Source organism: Pongo abelii, chromosome 7, assembly GCF_028885655.2.
Source record: "Pongo abelii isolate AG06213 chromosome 7, NHGRI_mPonAbe1-v2.0_pri, whole genome shotgun sequence".
In the NCBI taxonomy this organism is placed as follows: Eukaryota; Metazoa; Chordata; class Mammalia; order Primates; family Hominidae; genus Pongo; species Pongo abelii.
Genome location: NC_071992.2, coordinates 84,670,152 through 84,685,786, shown reverse-complemented (window position 1 = coordinate 84,685,786; position 15,635 = coordinate 84,670,152). Strand labels below are relative to the sequence as shown.

General features: G+C 39.5%; 1 protein-coding gene across 14 annotated transcripts in view; it reads right to left on the bottom strand.

Moving 5' to 3' along the window:
* SULF1 (sulfatase 1) overlaps positions 1–15,635 on the bottom strand; it is a 191,405-nt gene that overhangs the window by 89,903 nt on the left and 85,867 nt on the right. For 10 of the 14 annotated variants that reach the window (XM_054561719.2, XM_054561716.2, XM_009243852.4 and 7 more), the window contains 2 exons: positions 5,017–5,089; positions 4,482–4,713 (listed from right to left, as the gene is read on the bottom strand). In XM_054561719.2, the coding sequence (XP_054417694.2) occupies positions 4,482–4,653 (172 nt within the window). In that variant the 5' untranslated portion in view covers positions 4,654–4,713; positions 5,017–5,089. Of the gene's footprint in view, positions 1–4,481; positions 4,714–5,016; positions 5,090–6,894; positions 6,992–15,635 lie in introns of all 14 variants that reach the window. The other 4 variants (XM_063726673.1, XM_063726672.1, XM_063726671.1 and 1 more) reach the window with 1 other exon arrangement.

Here is a 15,635-nt window from a genome sequence, read left to right as displayed (position 1 = left end):
AAATTCAGAAGTAAGGGGACCATGGTTAAACCATTTCATCTTTCCACAGGCTGTTTCCTTCTGGAATGATGATCTTTGTCCTATCCACCCAACTCACGTGAGATGGCAGTATTCATTCACAATAATGTGAACAAAATGTTCTTTGGAAAAAGATAAAGTGTTATCCACATGCAAGGTTCTAGTACTTTTATTAATGAATTCCTTATGTGTCTTACTCCCTTTACAGAGTAATAGTTTATTTGTCCTGAAAGTGAAGGGAAGGGCTCCTGCTCATAAGGAACTAATACTTTCCTCCCTGGCTCGATTTTATAAACTTTGATTATAGCTCTTCTCAGCCTTCATCTTTCTAGATAAACAGATAGGATTGCTTTATGCTTTCCCAATGAGAAAAGTATTCTATAAGAATTTTCATAATTGTTCTTCTAAGTCTTTACTAAGTCTGTTACTTTCTTTTTGGAGGCACAGTAGCCAAAATTGCTTACAGCATTACAGGTGCAAAAAGGTTTGCATTAGGTGAAGATTTATTAAAGCACTTGGCAAAGAAAATTGCACTGGAGTAAAAAACAAAACAAAACCTAACCATATCAAAGTGACAATGAGATACCACTTCATGCCCATTAGGATGGCTACTATTAAAAACAAAACCAGAAAATAACAAGTGTGGGCATGGATGTGGAAAAATTACGACACTTGTGCTCAGTTGGAGGGAATGTAACATGGTGAGTTGCTATGGAGAACAGTAAGGTGGTTCCTCAAAATAATAAAAATAAAAGTATCATATGATCCAGCAATTCCACTTCTGGGTATAGCTCCAAAATAACTAAAAGCAAGGTCTTGAAGAGCTCTTTGTACACCCATGTTCACAGCAGCATTATCCACAATAGGGAAAAGGAGGAAGCAACTCAAATTTCCAACAGTGGATGAATGGGTTAAAAAAATGTGGTACATATATGCAATGAAAAGTTATTCAGCATTAAAAAGGAAGGACACTCTGACACATGTTACAACACGGATGAGCCTTGAGGACATGAGGGTAAGTAAAATAAGCCAGTCATAAAAAGATAAATGCTGTATGATTTCACCCATATGAGGTACATAGAGTAGTCAAATCCACAGAGACAGAAAGTAGAATGATAGTTGCCAGGACTGAGGGAGAGAGAAACGGGAGTTGCTTTTTAATGGGTATAGGGTTTTACTTTTGTAAGATGAAAAGAGTTCTGGAGATGGGTTGCACACCAATGTAAATGTACTTAACAGTACTGAACTGTACACTTAAAAATGGTTAAGATGGTAAAAAAACAAAACAAAACAAAACAACCAACACCCAAAATCTAGAGCAATGATGTTCTAGAAGGATTATGAGCACATTACAGAAAAATGAGGAAAAGTCTCCATCAAGCAGGAACCACTACCAAGAGCATGACTTTTCTGCCAAGAAAGGAGGTCTTTTCTGGACCTCCAACCCACAGTTCACTGTGGTTCCTAGTCATTTTGTTTTTGCCAGTGGCCCATCTTTTGCTTCTGTTCCCTCTCTCCCAGAACCTAAAATATTATGCATTTGCAGATTGTTTTTAGGAGGTGCTTAATAATTATTTGTAGATGGCTGATTAACGGAAGGGATAGTGGTTAAATACGTAGCTGTGGAGACTCAGATCTAATACAGGTCTGGGTTTCACAATTTACTTGCTCACCACAAGCTACATGACTTCTCTAAGCCTCATTTTTCTCATACCTAAATCAAAGAGAGAATAGTAACTACTTCCTAGAGTTACTGTGAGGGTTAAATAAGCTAGTTCTTTTTTTGTTTTGAAATGGAGTCTCGCTCTGTAGCCCAGGCTGGAGTGCAATAGCGTGATCTCGGCTCACTGCAACCTCTGCCTCACGGGTCAAGTGCTTCTCCTGCCTCAGCCTCCTGAGTAGCTGGGATTACAGGTGCCTGCCACCACGCCTGGCTAATTTTTGTACTTTTAGTACAGACGAAGTTTCACTGTGTTGGCCAGGCTGGTCTTGAACTCCTGACCTCAGGTGATCTGCCTGCCTCGGCCTCCCGAAGTGCTGGGATTACAGGCGAGAGCCACCATGCCCAGCCAATAAGCTAGTTCTTAGCATGTTATCTGGCTAGAAAATCAAGGAAGGAGTTAAAGGCAAATATGTAGGAAATATCTGGGTGGACTGAGCCTGGTCTATAACCCTTCACCATGATATTCACATGCCTCCAATGGAAGGCAATACTTGGTAACTACTCAGAAAGTATTTACTGGATGAATAAATGGACTATAGGACAAGGCTGAAAATTTGAATTCTGTTAAAAAATAAAGTTATGAGCAATTTCTTAATATATTTTAAAGACAGTGCTGTATATTGAAGAGGTAGATCATGATGAATACTTACATTTATTTCTGGGAATTTTAGCTTGTTTAGAGCCTTATGGGTCCATTTCAAGTTAGTTTAGTGCCCACTATATTCCCAGGCACTAGGAGTGCATGAGGAGTGCAACATAAAACACACCCTTGCTCTCTGGTTGATCTTGGTCAAGTGGAAGGGACAGGCACGGAAGGGTATGGTGGAATGAGCACCATGCTGGAGTCATGTTCTCGGTGTGCAAAGAAAAGTTCCATCAATGCTGCTGGAGGGGAGGGTGGTTTTGGTTTGGGAACACCAAGCCCATGACATGAACTGGGTTATGAAGAACAGGCAGGGTTTCTCCAGGTGGAGAAAGAGGAAAAGCCAGAGAGGATGAGATGTGCAAAGGCATGGATAGAGGCGAGGGGGATGAAGCCACCAGACACTTTTGGGGAGATGGCAATTGTGTTTATGAAGCACAGAGTGAAAGTGGGGGAAAGGGAAACAGCCTTGGGGACAGGCAGGGGCCACATGGCTCAGAACTCATTTGCCCACAGAGGAGAAGGGCATAATCTCATGGCAAAGGGAAACCACAGAAGGGACTTAAGCAGAGAAGTGATCTGATCAGAGAGGTAATTGAAAGATAACTCTGGCAATTGAGTGAAGGGTGGCCAAGAGAGGCAGGCAGGCCAGGTGACAAACCGGTGAGGGAAAAACTGGGAGAGATGAGAGGATCCAGAGATCTCAGCTGTAGCAAAAGCGATGGATGGGTGAGATGTTAAGGAAGGTGAGTTCAGGTGTGAGGTCAAGCAGAGGGCAAGGATGTGTTTAACATTGTAATCCTTATGCAGAGACTGTGCTATTAACACATTAGGCACTAAACTAACTTGAAATGGACCCACAAGGGTCTAAAAAAGCTAAAATTACTTGCTCTGTAAGTAATTTAAACCACCACTTACATACATACTAACATCATATGTGCTAAATACATACTCATGTATGTGTGACACCTTTCATTTTGGCCTGTTGCCCAAAAATCAATACCCTTGTTAAAAAAAAAAAGTTGGGTTGACTCCTCAAACCAACGTCAGCAATAATGATCTCTGCTGGCTTTTTAGCGCATTTGCTTCCAGCTGAACCCAAAGAATTAACTTTACTGGGATCCCACCGTCTGGTTTCAAGTGGGAAACCAAAGTCCCCTTCCATGGAGACCAAGTGCCAGCATGGAGAGTTTTATCCTCAAGAACCTGAACCGCAGGAGCTCGGTAAAGAAGCCCAGCATGCTCTGCTAGAGGATTCAACTACCAGTCAGGTTGAATGTGATGGCTAAGCACAGCTGGGTGATGCCTGAGAACAAGGAATTTGGGTTCAGGAAAGGAAATGAGGAGTGGTAGTGACAACTTCTAGGGGCAAGCTTTCTATCTGCCTTGCACTAGGTGGACTAGAAGAATTGGCCCTCGGCTTATGAACAAGACCCTAGGGCTGGACCATTGAAGACGGTGAGAAGATAAGAAACCCAATCAGATGATACAGAAGGTAAGTTAGAATCACTAGATTTTGGCAGGCTTTCTGGGTGCTCTACAATTAGCCTAGGCAAGCTAAATAAAAAAGCATCATACCTAAGGTAGTAGTAAGTGAATTCTCTACCAAAAGACATGTAGAACACTGCAACTTTCAAATACCTAACAATTACTATAACAAACTGTGAATAAGTAATCCACTCTAATAATATTAACCACTGCAAGTTCCTTTAGTATCAGTCTATATTCATATCTATTGCATAGAATTACAGTCACATCCTCATACTCTTTGAAACAACTTTGCCCAAATATTTTTACAATGTCTTAACTGAGGGCTTTCAATCCTTTACTTCTACAGTCTTCAGTGCTGATCCTCTTTCTCAATTGTCCTACTCCCCCAGGCCCCTTCCCCGACCATTTCAAAAGCATAACATCAGAAAAGTAATGCTGAAACACAAACCAAATGCCTTATGATCAATACAAGTTCATTGCATAAACTAGGGTGTTGGTTAACGTACAATAATTAAGTGCAAAACCTCAAAATGTCTACTGATAATCCTGAGACTCGATAAATCATCTGAACAAAAGAGATTAACAAAGGAAGAGTCCGCGTCTCACCCAGCTCCACATCTTGATCATCGGTAAGCACAAGAATAATGTTGGGTCGGATGTTTTTTCGTTCCTGCTGTATCCGTCCTCTGAACCTCGGGGATCTAACAGTCGAACAGAGGCTTCCCAGCAGTTCTGTGCCCAGGACAGCCAAAACCAGAGCACAGCAAGAATACTTCATTGTATTTGGTCCAATGTTGCAAAACTGACAAAATGTCTCCGTCTCCTGATTTCTGGAGTTCTGGGCAGTCAGAGAAAAACGGAGACGGTGAGACTAAAATGAAATCCAAACTCCAAGCACAGTTGCAGAGAAAGGGCTACAAATAAGTCAGTATTGGCACATAAGCTGGCACAGACAGGGTTGCACATGAGTCAGAAATAGCAAACCCTCACAAGTGCTGGGTAGTTTTTTAAGCACTTGATTATTTTGCAAATTCACTTTTTCCTTTATTCTCATTCCAACTTTTCCTATTTCAATTCATTGCCAAAATAGAATTTCCAACACAGAGCTCAAATGTAAAAGCTTTCTGACAAGAGCTAATACCTTGAATTAGGTATCCTGTTTGAATAATCAATCTGTATTCTCAGAGGTATTCAGAACATCTGCAGATAGGGTCCTGGAAGGGGGAGAAAAAAATACAAAGGAAATATCAGTCAATGATTTTAAAAACAGATTTTCGATCTGAAGTAGTCTCTTGCAACAGCATATTATATGTGTATATATTACATATATTTTTTTCTTCTGTGCTCCAAAAGGGAGGAACAGAAGGAAACAACTTTCAGAACTGCTAACAAATGATTCAAATGCTATCTTCATTTCATAATCAACTCCATAAAAGGGTGGTAAGGTATCACCCTGCTCACACTCTGACAGTACTTTACACATCCCCAACAGAGCTGACGATCGATTAGGAAGAGCCAGCAGTGCCAGGGAAACCACAGAGCATTGGGAACGAGTGTTTGCATGTGGGGAGCAGATGGCGCAAGGGGCGTGTTGGGGAGTGCTGACTCACCTGCGTGTGATACTGAGTACCTAGCAAGCAGAACGAAACACACACCTGTCATTTGTCATCTGCATTATATCATTCTCTACCCCGGAGAGCCTTTTCTGCTGACAAAGACTTCATAGTAAGTGACTGGGACAATTTTTTCCAGCCTCTGAAAACCTCCTCACTGTCCCCCATCAATCAATCACCAGAAGGAAAAGGTGCTTCCTCCGTGCAAGGCTGGTTCCTCTGTTCCACTTGTGTCCTCAGCTTGTGCTGGCACCTACGTGGACAGAGCCCCCTCTCGATTGTCAGTCACCAGGCTTATTGTTGGTGAGACCGGTAAGGCATAGATAGCGCAGGGGTTTCGCTTTGTTGCAGATCTTAAACCTGTGAAGCAAAATGATTGATTGGCCCCAAGGCTGGAGTTAGCGGCTACCCTTCCACATTAAAAAATAAATAAATAAAATCCAGAAGGGCGAGCTGCAAAATCTTTGCAAAGCTGCACAGAAGGAGGCTTTTGAAAGGGTTGGAAAAATGCCCCTCTCACTTTGGAACACTAACCTGCTGAAAGCTTTTCTCTTGGAAAGATAGCAAAGGGCTCATTAAAAAAATAAAATCTTTCTCTCATATGTCATGAGGGAACATCTTTATGGGAATATAGGTTGCCCTAAAATTAATTAGATAGCAGTCTGTTTCATCAGCCACTCAGTCCCCATACACCTGAGAATCTGTATTTTGATCTGCAACAATAAACTGGCATTGGATAAGTAGGCATAACTAATTAAGTGTAAGCATCGCATAGCAGGAGGAAAGGGCTCCATCTCTCAACTTCATGCCCTTAATTCTGGAGGGTGACGGGGTAGTGAAAGAAGAAAGACTGGATATTGTTTACCCCTACCATACACATTATTTTGTTTTACACAAACACACACACGTATCCCCACTATTTTAAACTTTATGAGCTGTTTTGTAAACAGTTCTAATGCTTTTCACTCTGCAGCCTGTAATTACACTGCAAGAGAGAGAAAGAGACTAGAAGAAATTGGTTTTTAAACAAAACTCTAGTGTCTGCAGCCAGGCAGTCCTGACTACATTATCTGCAACAAAAAAGACCGCTCCAATTGATAACGCAGCTCTGTAGAAGTCACTAATGTAAGATTTGGTGCTTTCTTCTTAATAACTCAGGGTGATTCCACAGTGATTGCTGTGCATGCTGAACACTGAAAGCCTGCAATTATTCTGCACTGACTGTTTGGTTTCTGTGCATTTGTTTTAAATCGTGAGAAACTTGATACAGGCATGAAGGGACAGGAAAACTAAAGCAATAAAATGATAAACAATGGCTTGTTCTCACAAAGCATGGGTCAGGCTAAATAGTTAAATACAAAAATTTCTTAGAGGTTGGTTCTTTAAGTAGCAAAAACTTTGCTCACCTCTCAAAGCCTGCAGAGGTGTGTGAAGGGAGAGTTTGTGAAGAGGGCCTTTGTGCATCCACTATACTGTAAACGAACCTCTGCTGATGGTAGCAACCTGGTAGGAACAGTTACAGGCTCACTGCATTAGACAAACAGTGGCATTTGAGTTTAAATAATCAGCAATACAAGAAACTGAAAGTTCTTGACAATTCAGATGCTGATAACCTTTGCTGGAACCCAATCAACATTGCTAGTTATTCTTTTCTTTATCTTATTTACTTTACTTCTTCCTTTAGGAAAAAGCAAATTAGCTTTAATGATACCTTTGTATAAACTACATCAAAAATCATTTCCTAATATGGAAAAGAGAGAGTGGTTTTTTCCTATGAAGTGAACTTCCTGTTGGTGAATGAAAAGTGCAGAAAAGATCTACATTTTTTTCTGCCACAGTTTATCTTATTTTTTTAATTAAAATTTTTATTTTTATTGACAAATGATAATCGTATATATTTACAGGGTTCAATTTGATGGTTTGATATATGTGTACATTGTGGAATGATTATATCAAGCTAATTAACATGTCTATCTCCTCACATGCTTATCATTTTTTTTTGTAGTGAGAACATTTAAGAATCTATTCTGTTAGCATTTTTGAAACATACAATTAATTCATTGTTATTAACTGTGGTCACCTTGCTGGGCAACAGATCTTTAAAGTTTATTCCTCCTGTCTCACTAGAACTTTGGACCTTTTGGTCAGCTTCTCCCCACCACCACCAACATTCAATTCAGGGAATTCATACCTACAAGGATATACATTAAGTGGTCAAGAAAATTGAATTTTTTGACTAGTCTGGCCAGCACGAGTCCTCTCTCTATCTCACCTTCCTTCACTAAAACACACAAAACATGCCACTCTAGAAACACTGCACACAGACAATTCTGTATTCAAAAATGACCTTTTAAAGCCTGTCATCCTCTTACTGCCTGGTTTCCAGCTCTAGAAGGAAAAGAAGTAAAGAAGGGGAAAAAGTCCTGACAGACAAAATGCGGAGCTTGACAGAAGAGACAAGGATGCAATGTTTGAATTGGATACTTTGTGGTGGGCAACAAGAGTCCTTAGAGACTAACAATTTGTCTTGAGAAAGTGTAGAAAATGAAAGAAATTTAGAAAGGTTTTTCTCACACATACAGAGTGAGTATGAAGAACAGTGTTCTATTCTTCACCAATCAAGACCAGGATATAAGTTGCTTTTACTCCAAGCCATAAAATGAAAACAGCAGTTGTAGTTATGGTCAATTGGTGTGGAAAGTTTACAAGACTTTGTTTAGGGTGGCTTAGGGCGGTCAAGCCAAACTATAAAAGTGGCATTAAATGTTTCAAGTCACACGTAAAAGAAAAAAAAAAAAAGACTGGAAAGATGTCCAGCCAACTGGATAGAAAGTTTAGGTCACATATGTTTGTTCCACAATACCCCAATCTAAACTGAAGCCCTGTTGCTCCCAAAGGTTTAAGGGGACCTCTGTCTTCCCCAATCCCCCCTTTGGCTGGGCAGCTTGGTGCTAGATCTCTAGAGGGGATGGTGGCCCATATGTCAAAAGCACCTTGCTTTTGTCCACAGCAGCAATGTCCAAAGTATAGGTTGGGACGTTTGGAGGACCCTGTGACCCTTTTGGGAGGTTCATGAGGTCAGAACTATTTTGATAAGAATACTGACACATTATTTGCTTTCTTCACTGTGCTGACATTTCTACAGATGGCGTAAGAGCAATGGTAGGTAGAACCGCTTTCCGCTTTTGTCTTAGAATGAATGATAAAAGCTTCACATATAGTAAAAACAAACAAACAAACAAAAACAACAACAACAAAAAAAACCAGCTTCACTTAAGATGAAGCAGTAAAACCACTAATTTTATTAAACCTTGACCTTGAGTACACATCTTTTCTTTTCACTGTTGTGTTTTCTGAGATAAGAGGTTCATACAAAGTCCCTTGGTGGCTGGGGGAGTATGATGGCTGTCTTGAGGAAAAGCATGAGGGTGGCTGAGCTGCAAGCTAAAGTGGCTTTAAACAAAAAAAGAAAAAATGAAACACTACTTTTACTTAAAAGAATTTTTTGGACTTGGATATTTGGCAGACATTTTCTCAAATAATGAATGAAATGAGCCTATCATTTCAAGTGAAACAATTGACAGTGTTTGTTACCAATGATAGAAATCTACCTTTCAAGTTAAAATTAGAATTCTGGAAAACTTGTATACTACACTTGGCAGACTCCCCCCAATAAGTAAAACTTTTTCTGATGACAATGGTAGTGATGTTAACAAATGTTATTTTTTGATATTGTAAAATGAAATGAGTCAATATTTAGAATATTCGCATAGTTCAGTGAACCAAATTTCCCAAATAATCACAGTGCTACAAAATCTTACATGAATAAAAAATTCATTTGAAGTACAACATGACCACTGGATTCTATTGTAACAGAATGAAAAGTTCATTGATATGGCTTCAGATTTCTTAATACAACTAACCTTTAATGAATTATCACTTGCCAAGTTTTGTTGTAGTATCAGAAAATATCTATAAGTATCTGAAAAAGCTATTAAAATGCTTCTACTTTCCAACTACTTATTCATGTGATTCTGGATTTTATTACTGTACTTCAGCCAGAACAGTGTATTTCAACAGATTGAATGTAGAAGCAGAAATAAGAATTCGACTTCCTTCTTTTCAGATAAACATTAAAGAGATTTGCAAAAATGTAAAATGAATTCATACTTTATTCACAATTGTTTTGTTTGGAAAGTATAGTTATTTTTTCTAAAATACATCATTTAGGTTAACATATAATAGATTTATTATTTTCAAAAGAATCAAATATTTGAAAATTTTCTCAGTTTTCACTTCTAAGTATTAATAATTATAATCCACATAAAAACTGTTGGGGCAAGGGTCTTCAATAAATTTTAATTACATAAAGGGATACTGAGACCAACCAAAGGGTTTGAGAATTGCTGGCTTATAGTGTACCTTGTTCTATAGTTAAGCCCAGACTCTCACATTTAAGGCTGTAGGTCTGGCCCTAGTCACAAGCTTCTCATTTACTTTTTTTCCTTAAAGCCTTGAAACTGTCCTCAGTTGTAAATGCCTGGTCTCAGATAAAAGTTGTTGATGAGTGATAAAATTCTGTGTTTTTTATTACCCAAGGATAACACAAAATTTTACAAATGAATGCCCACGCATCTGAAGTATGCAAGGGACAGGGTCAGAACAACCCACTCGCTACAGAAATAAACCTCTCTAGGATGGGGCAAAAGAATTATTTCTAGTACAAAGCAATGGCACTTTATAGTTAGGCCAGAGAAGACAGGGACACCATAACCAGTTGAAACAGCAGGGGCAGGGGAGATTATGCAGTTATGCGAAGCTGAATTTAGCCAGAACACACTTAGATTATTGTCAGAGGCAAGCAAAGTAGAATTACACCAGCAAGAAGCTGGTACCCACATCTCATCCTCCCATCCCACATTGCTGTCTGCATACAGTTCTTAGGATCAGTTAACATGGCCCTTTCCCCTTAATTTTGGCTTTTGAGTCTCCCAGAGATTACTTCTTTTCTTTAGAGTAAGCCTTCAGGATGTGCTATCTTCTTTATAAGATACATGAATCCACGAAGAAGCTAATTTCTTCTTTTAACAACCCCAAAGCTGGCAAGTTCACCTACTGTTAATCTCCAGAAAGCCTGTTTCCTCGTCTAATTTATTACAACTCCAAGCAAAGAAGATAGACAATCATCCCCTCCTGGTGTAGTAACACTTTTATTCTCCTCCAATAATAAATCCTCTTCCAACAAACAATGACAGCTGAAAAGTGTATGCCTGTGACCTGGAGCACCTGTGGGGAAATATTTGGCAAAATGATGAGATCTTCCTTTCTCTTCTCCTCCTGCCACCCAACACTGTAAATCTTGAAATTGGAAGGAATCTTCAAAGCTCATCTATTCACACAGTGGTGAGTGTTGGTTATCCCTGGTGTATGGTGAGGGAGAGGGACAGATTTTATTTTTTGGCTTAATTCATGTATATATTGAATTTTTTCAATAATCTGTTGCATTACAAAACATAGAAATAAATAAACTTAAGTTTTCTAGGTTTTCTCTCTGTCTTCTCAGGAAGGAAGAAAATAGATGGAGTTGAAGAGTTTGAAGGATGAAGTGAGAAATGTACCTTTGAGACTCTGCCTCATAAAAGCAGGAACTAAAACCATATTGAAACAAGCTTCCGAAGGGCATTTTAGAGAATGCATAAAGTCCAAATTAAAATTTGTCCAGCTTCTTTCAGATGAAATTAACAAGACAAAGGAAAACAAAGTGATCTGGATATTACAAAAACCACCAGAAGAACTCAATATTCCAGAAGCATATGTTACAAAGTGTCTAAAGGTACTAATAGTGGTCATTGGTGACCAGTTGTGGTCCAAATGATCAATGGTTTCAATGGTGGCAGTGAGATCCAAGAGAATGAGAACAAAGAGACAACTGGATTTCCAAAAGAAGAGGCATTGGAAACTTCAGGTAAAGTGGATTTGCATGAAATACTATGCAGCCATAAAAAGGAACAAGATCATGTCCTTTGCAGGGACATGGATGAACTTGGAAGCCATTATCCTCAGCAAACTAACGTAGGAACAGAAAACCAAACAGCACATGTTCTCACTTATAAGTGGGAGGTGAATGATGAGAACACATGGACCCATGTGGGGGAACAGCACACACTGGGGCCTGTTGGGGGGTCTTCAGGGTTGGGGGAGGGAGAGCATCAGGAAGAATAGCTAATATATGCTGGGCTTAATACCTAGATAATGGGATGACATGTGCAGCAAGCCACTATGACACACGTTTACCTGTGTAACAAACCTGCACATCCTGCACATGCACCCCTGGACTTAAAATAAAAGTTGATGAAAAAACATAAAGTGGGTTTGGTGGAAGGGCAGCAATATTGTTAAAAAGAACTAGAATGTTGTCTTGGGCATCTTAGCTAGGTCTTAAAATATATGGTTTATTACATTAAATTTCATTAAATTTGCCTTTGGTTTTATATATTTGTGGCTTATTTGTACTGAAGTACCTTGAGATATTGCATTAGTCAGCAGAAGTAGTTTGTTGCAATAAGAAAGAAATTCCAAATATGATAAAAGCATATTTGTCACTCATACTGCAAGTCACACATAGAATGGCAGAGAACTCTGCTTTGCCCAGCCATGCATGGATGCACACTGATGGGGGCACTGTTGTCCTGTTGCTGCAATAACTAGACCAAGAAGCAAGGGAAGAATAAGCTCAAGAATTTTGCAGGAGCTTTTCAGGGCTTCAACCTGGAAGTGACCCAGTTCACTTCTAACATTTCATTGGATGAGACTAGTCATGTGGCCCCACTCAACGGCAAGGCCACTGGAAAATTTAGTGGACCAGTGTTTGCTGAGCACTAATGTCTATGCCACAAACATTACATTTCACTAGTACCCCATGGCTTTCTCTTTCTCTACACGCACATACCACACCCACACACACACACACGCATACACGTGCATATGCCCACACACATACTTAAGATATGTGTATAAATATATGTACCCACACACAGACACATATCTCAAGTAACGAAGAAACATAATCTTCCTCACAGTATAAAGTTCAATCATTCTTAGATACTAAAAATACACTTTTGACAGATTCGGGGATTTTTTATACATGTTTCGTTTTAGTCTGTTTTCCTGATGTACATAATCTGGCGCAATGCAAAAATTTTTAAAGTTCAACAATTCTTGAGATACATTTAAGTTGAAGTAAATATTTTTAAAAAGACAATTAGATGGTATATTTATGTTTTGAAAGCATTTCTGGAAACACTATCTTGTACTACAAGAAATGGTTTCGAAACATAAATATACCATCTGAAAATCATTTCTCGAAATACTATCTCGCAGTCGTATGTAGGAAGAGGAACACCTGACTTTACTATATAAATGAAGCTGCAGTCAAGAGAAGCCCACTGGCATACTTTTTTTTTTTTTTTTTGAGAGGGTGTCTTGTCTGTTGCCTAGGCTGGAGTGCAGTGGCGAGATCTTGGCTCACTGCAACCTCTGCCTCCCAGGTTCAAGTGATTCTCTTTTCTCAACCTCCCAAGTAGCTGGGATTACAGGTATGCACCACCACGCCCGGCTAATTTTTATGTTTTTAATAGAGAGGGGCTTTCACCATGTTGGCAGGCTGGTCTCGAACTCCTGACCTCAAGTGATCTGCCTGTCCCGGCCTCCCAGAGTGCTGGGATTACAGGCGTGAGCCACCGCGCCCAGCCCACTGGCCTACTTCCTATGCCATCAAGTTGACTGCCAGTATAATGCTCTCTGACTTCTTTGCAGGGCTAAACACAGCAGAGTGGGGAAACAAGTTCCTTCCTCCGTCCCTTGGCCTCCCGCAGAGGCAGAGAGAGGACCAGGAAAGAAAGCTCTGGGAAACAGTGTGAAGGAGGCATTCGCATTGCAAAAGACAATTCTAGCTCCCAGCTCAAGGCAAATTATGGAGATTAGCTGTATTTTTTTCAAAATGTATTATTTACAGGAGAACCTTTAAAAAATCAAATATCCTATTAAAGCCAATGCCTTTGCTTGGAGACATTTTCAAAGAAACTTTAAAATGCAGATTAGTTTATGTATGAATTTTTTTTTTTTTTTTGAGACGGAGTCTCGCCCTGTCGCCCAGGCTGGAGTGCAGTGGCGCAGTCTCGGCTCACCGCAAGCTCCGTCTCCCAGGTTCACGCCCTTCTCCTACCTTAGCCTCCCGAGTAGCTGGGACCACAGGCGCACGCCACCATGCCCGGCTAATTTTCTGTATTTTCAGTAAAGACGGGGTTTCACCATGTTAGCCAGGATGGCCTCGATCTACTGACCTCGTGATCCACCTGCCTCGGCCTCCCAAAGTGCTGGGATTATAGGTGTGAGCCACCGTGACTGGCCAATTTCTTTCTTTCTTTCTTTCTTTTTTTAGAAAGACTAACAACTCAAGAGATACAACAGGAGATTTCTAAAACCATAATTTTCCTAACATTTATAGATTCAAATAATGAATCTGTAGTGTCTTGAAACTTTATGACATCTCTGTTAGTTTACTGGCTGGACAGAAGTTGGGAAATACTTTAGCTAATAAAAACTTAGCATTTTATTCTAATGTTACAAAAGAGTAACCTTTATGAAGTTTTATGCATAAGAATTTATAGAATGAAAATTTTAAGAGGCACATTAGCATCCTAAACTGTTACTTATCTTATACGTAAAATAAATCTTCCTGAAAAGGCACATATTATGATCTAGGTCCATGGACATTTAAGGCAAATTTACACTTATTGTCACTGTGGAGCATCTTTATAAATAGACGTTTATAGGTGGACCAGTCCTTAGAATTCTTCCGTACAAACACCTGACGATGTTCCACTTCCAGAATTTTTTTTCTCACTCATTACTTTGTTTTAAACCTTCATTTCTCAGCATACGCAAGAACAGCACTTGTCACACAAAGGAGCTGATATAATTAAACCAGATGATGGGCCCCACAAGTAAAGCCAGCCATTCATGAAAGCTGGTCACCAGAGGCCATTTCAAACAATGCATATTTTAAAGTCATCTAAAGTAATCCCTTCTCTCTACTGATTTGGTTTCCATGAAGTCTTAAGCACATGTGTGCTGCAAAAAGGAGGTTTATTAAAACCTGATGTGATATTAGAGATTACAGTGCAACAGGGTTGGGCTGATTTTAATATCTCAGTCTTCAAAAAGAAAAGCAATCTTTAATAATATTTGCAAGCTTACTAAAACATCATGCATGGAAAGGAAGATACATGATGTTTACTAATTAAAGAAAAACAAAAATAAAGACTGCACTCATGTTCTCTTGATTAGGGTATATATAAAATTTGCATAAAAATTGGGGGGAAACTAAAACAGTTTTCAATGATGGGTGGATTAGCCAAACACCGCAACTATTTCCAACTATAGTGAGGAGCTTGGTTTATTTGGAAAATGCTTTATAAAGTTGTGAATCTGAAGCCTAACATTCCCTTGGCTCGCTATGGTGAAACATGAAATGTGTCATAGAACAACATTTGTCAATTTCAAAATATTAATAGTTGCCATCATTAATAGAAGTCTACTAAGTCTGGCTGCCTGCAAAGTTTACCAGGGCTCCTAAAGTTTACTGAGGCCTTCAGTCCTGGTGGACTTCTAGATGTTTTGTTAATTTGCTGGTTCTCTCTGATCTTTCTTTCTGTTTCATAATTGTATTTTAGTTTCAATCAGGGATGAAAACACAAAGGCTTGAATTTGACATGCGTCTGGTCCTCCATATCAGGATCTCTTGCATACAGCATATCCTTGAAGTACACATGAAAGGAAAAATGTAAATGATCATAAACTGTTTTTGCGAAATCATCAAAAATGATGCTCTGGCACACAGGCCATCTGCTTTCTGCTTTTTCTTCTTGGAATATGGCTTAAGGGAAGAGATCGTATATGAGAAAGGAGGTTAGCAAGCCTGACTTTGGAGAGCTAATGTGAAGGAGGTGTTCTGGAAAACACCTTGTGGAACCTCTGAGTCTGAAAGGGATCTTAAAGTTCGCCTCCATCAACCTTTAAGGAATAGAACTTCTCACTCATCAGTGAATAGTATCCCTGTGTAGGTAACAAGGGACTCACTAGGCTA